Source organism: Otolemur garnettii, unplaced genomic scaffold (assembly GCF_000181295.1).
Source record: "Otolemur garnettii isolate 467f Iridium unplaced genomic scaffold, OtoGar3 scaffold00006, whole genome shotgun sequence".
Lineage (NCBI taxonomy): Eukaryota > Metazoa > Chordata > Mammalia > Primates > Galagidae > Otolemur > Otolemur garnettii.
This window is the reverse complement of record NW_003852401.1, coordinates 21,851,112-21,853,855: the sequence shown is the minus strand read 5'-3', so window position 1 is coordinate 21,853,855 and position 2,744 is coordinate 21,851,112. Positions and strand designations below refer to the sequence as shown.

General features: G+C 33.1%; 1 protein-coding gene across 4 annotated transcripts in view; it reads left to right on the top strand.

Annotated features, from left to right (window-relative positions):
• Positions 1 to 2,744, top strand: part of JAK2 (Janus kinase 2) — a 131,728-nt gene that overhangs the window by 76,989 nt on the left and 51,995 nt on the right. For all 4 annotated transcript variants that reach the window (XM_023508134.1, XM_023508131.1, XM_003782901.3 and 1 more), the window contains one exon: positions 964 to 1,109. Coding sequence is in view for 3 of the 4 variants with exons in the window: in XM_023508131.1 (XP_023363899.1) it covers positions 964 to 1,109 (146 nt within the window). In the remaining variant the exon portion in view is untranslated. The remainder of the gene's footprint in view (positions 1 to 963; positions 1,110 to 2,744) is intronic.

Sequence of the window (2,744 nt, the reverse complement as noted above, 5' to 3'; positions counted from 1 at the left end):
GTTGCCAATGCCAAAAAATGCCATTGTTCATTAAGTCCAAACAATGGTGGTCGAATTCTAACAACTGATCAACAATGCGAACTTTGATAAGCAGTTCTCAATAATCAGTTCTCAACAATTATTTGTTATTAAAGTTTAACATTATAAAATTAACAAAAGTAATATAAAACTCACATCCTCGTGAAATAGCCACAGGGCACCTGAAAACCGTATATTCCCTTCCTGTTCTCTCCCTGTTTCCTAGGTTGTCGTGCATTCTTCCCAAAAATCGGAACTTTTTTAAACCTCAGGATGCAGGACAAATTCTTAAAAATCGGGACTGTCCCGCCAAAAGTGAGATGTCTGGTCACCTTAGACTGAACATCACAGAGTGTACTGACACAACTGTAAATGATATAGCCTACTACATACGTAGGCTATGTGGGATAACCTATTGTTCCTAGGCTATCAATCTTATAGCTTTTTGTGGAACTGAATATCATAGGAAACTATAACGCAAATAGAAGTATTTGTGTGTTTAAACATAAAAAAATACAGTATTACAATCTTATAGGGCCAACATGGTCTGTCATTAAACAAAACTTCCTTACATGGTACATGACTAGTTCTTTGTGTCCAACATGATTTGTAATATGTTGCTTCCAATGTTAGTGGAACTCCGTACATATCTAATTAACTGTTAGCTGGTTTAATTTAGATAATTTTTATGTAGAAGATATGATTTGAAGATATGTATGGTGAAATGGGTTGATGTGTATACTCTATTTAATTGTGAACCCAGTTTAAATCAGTTTCCATTTTCAAGTACAATTTTATAGAAAAATGTAGAAAAATCAAGGGAGAAGCTTATTTATGCCTTTTACATAAAATCACATTATAGGTTAAAATAGTATATTAAAAGTGAAAATTAAATAGTGAAATTTATGATGAAATTACTTTCTTCTAAACTTTTGTTTCCTTTAGTGGCGCCATGATTTTGTGTATGGTTGGATAAAAGTACCTGTGACTCATGAAACACAGGAAGAATGTCTTGGGATGGCTGTGTTAGATATGATGAGAATAGCCAAAGAAAAGGATCAAACTCCACTTGCCATTTATAACTCTATCAGGTAATTTCCTTCGATAGATCCCTACACATAAGTGTGAGTAGTTAAATATTTTATATAATTTATATATATTTTCTGTGCTTGCCCATACCTTGTGATTTTGTAAACTGGTTGGTTACTTCTCATATGAAATGCTTGGGATCAGAAGTGTTTTGAATTTTGAATTTTTCAGATTTTGGACATTTGCTTTTTATTTACCAGTTAAGCTTCCCAAATCTAAAATCCTAAGTGCTTCAGTGAGCATTTCCTTTGAGTATCATGTTGGTACTCAAGAAGTTTCTCAGTTTTTTGGAGCATTTTGGATTTCAGATTTTTGGATTAGGGATGCTCAACCTATAACAAAAATCATTTTGGGTAACTTTTCTAAGGTATATCACATACTTTGTGATATGAAATTATTGAAAGAGTTGCAATACCATAGAAAACATTATAGGTGTTCAGTATCTATTTAGTATTTGATTTATTTTGAAAAGGCTAGGTAAGTTTAGAGGAATGGAGAGAACACCTGGAGAGAGAACTTTTGAGAGTAGATCTTCAAATTGGCTGTATAGATGAACTGCATCAGTATTTCTCAAATAGTGGTCCAATTTTACTCACATTAGAATCACCTGGGGGGGTCCCTGTTAAACTCAGAGATTACTGGGTCCTAACATATGAGATTTGGATTCAGTAAATTTGAGGTGAAGCTCACATATATGAATTTTTGCAGGTGCTCCAGAGGAGTGATCCAAACTCTGCATTCTTCACATTACTCCTCTACATATTAAATTTTGACAATCATGACTAATAGTTTTTAAACTCTACTTTACATTGTAATGGCTGGGAAATGTCTACTTTAAAAGAGTATATACATACCTAAGAATACTTTACTTTTTTTAGGTTTGAAGGTTAAATTTTATGTATTCTATACTTACCAAAATAAAAGTGCCAGAATGTCATGAATATAATAAAGCTCCCTTTCTCTTTTGAAATTGTTTTTCAACCACTGACTTTAGTCACTCCTTTCCTTTTCCTCACTCCTTTCTAAACAGTTCCATAGAATATCAATTTCTATGTTTTTCTTTTTGGTTTTAACTATTCTTGTTTTGTTTCTGGATGTCTGTTAGGCCTTAACCCAAGGATATAGGCCATAGGACATGATACACTCAAGAATCTAGAAAATTCTCAAGTCCAAAGGAAAAACAAAAACCTTTTGACTAAGGCCTTGATTTTTATTAAAATGTAGACATATACTTCTTAGATATTAGCTCATTCACTTACTCATTCAATGCTTGCTGTGTGCCAAGCCATACTAGTACAGAATTAGAGGCAGAGTATCTTAAATATCATTAATAGATACTGAAGGAATTGAGGGAAACACAGTTGAAGAATAGAAGCTTTGAGCCACTGAAGGCGAATGTTATGTATATAAAGCTATTTCTAGAGATGTGCTATGGTGCAGTACTTTTGCTTTGGAGATTATGATGTTGTCCAAACTCTTGGCACAACCTTTTTATGTAGATTGTGGTTTGTTTGAGGTCAAGGAATCATGTCATCTATTATTCTTCTCCCTACATTACTTAGTCTAGTCTCCTAAACCTAATGAATGTTTAGTGATGGTATTTCTCTGGTTCTCTTAACCTATGTTTTTTTTTTTTT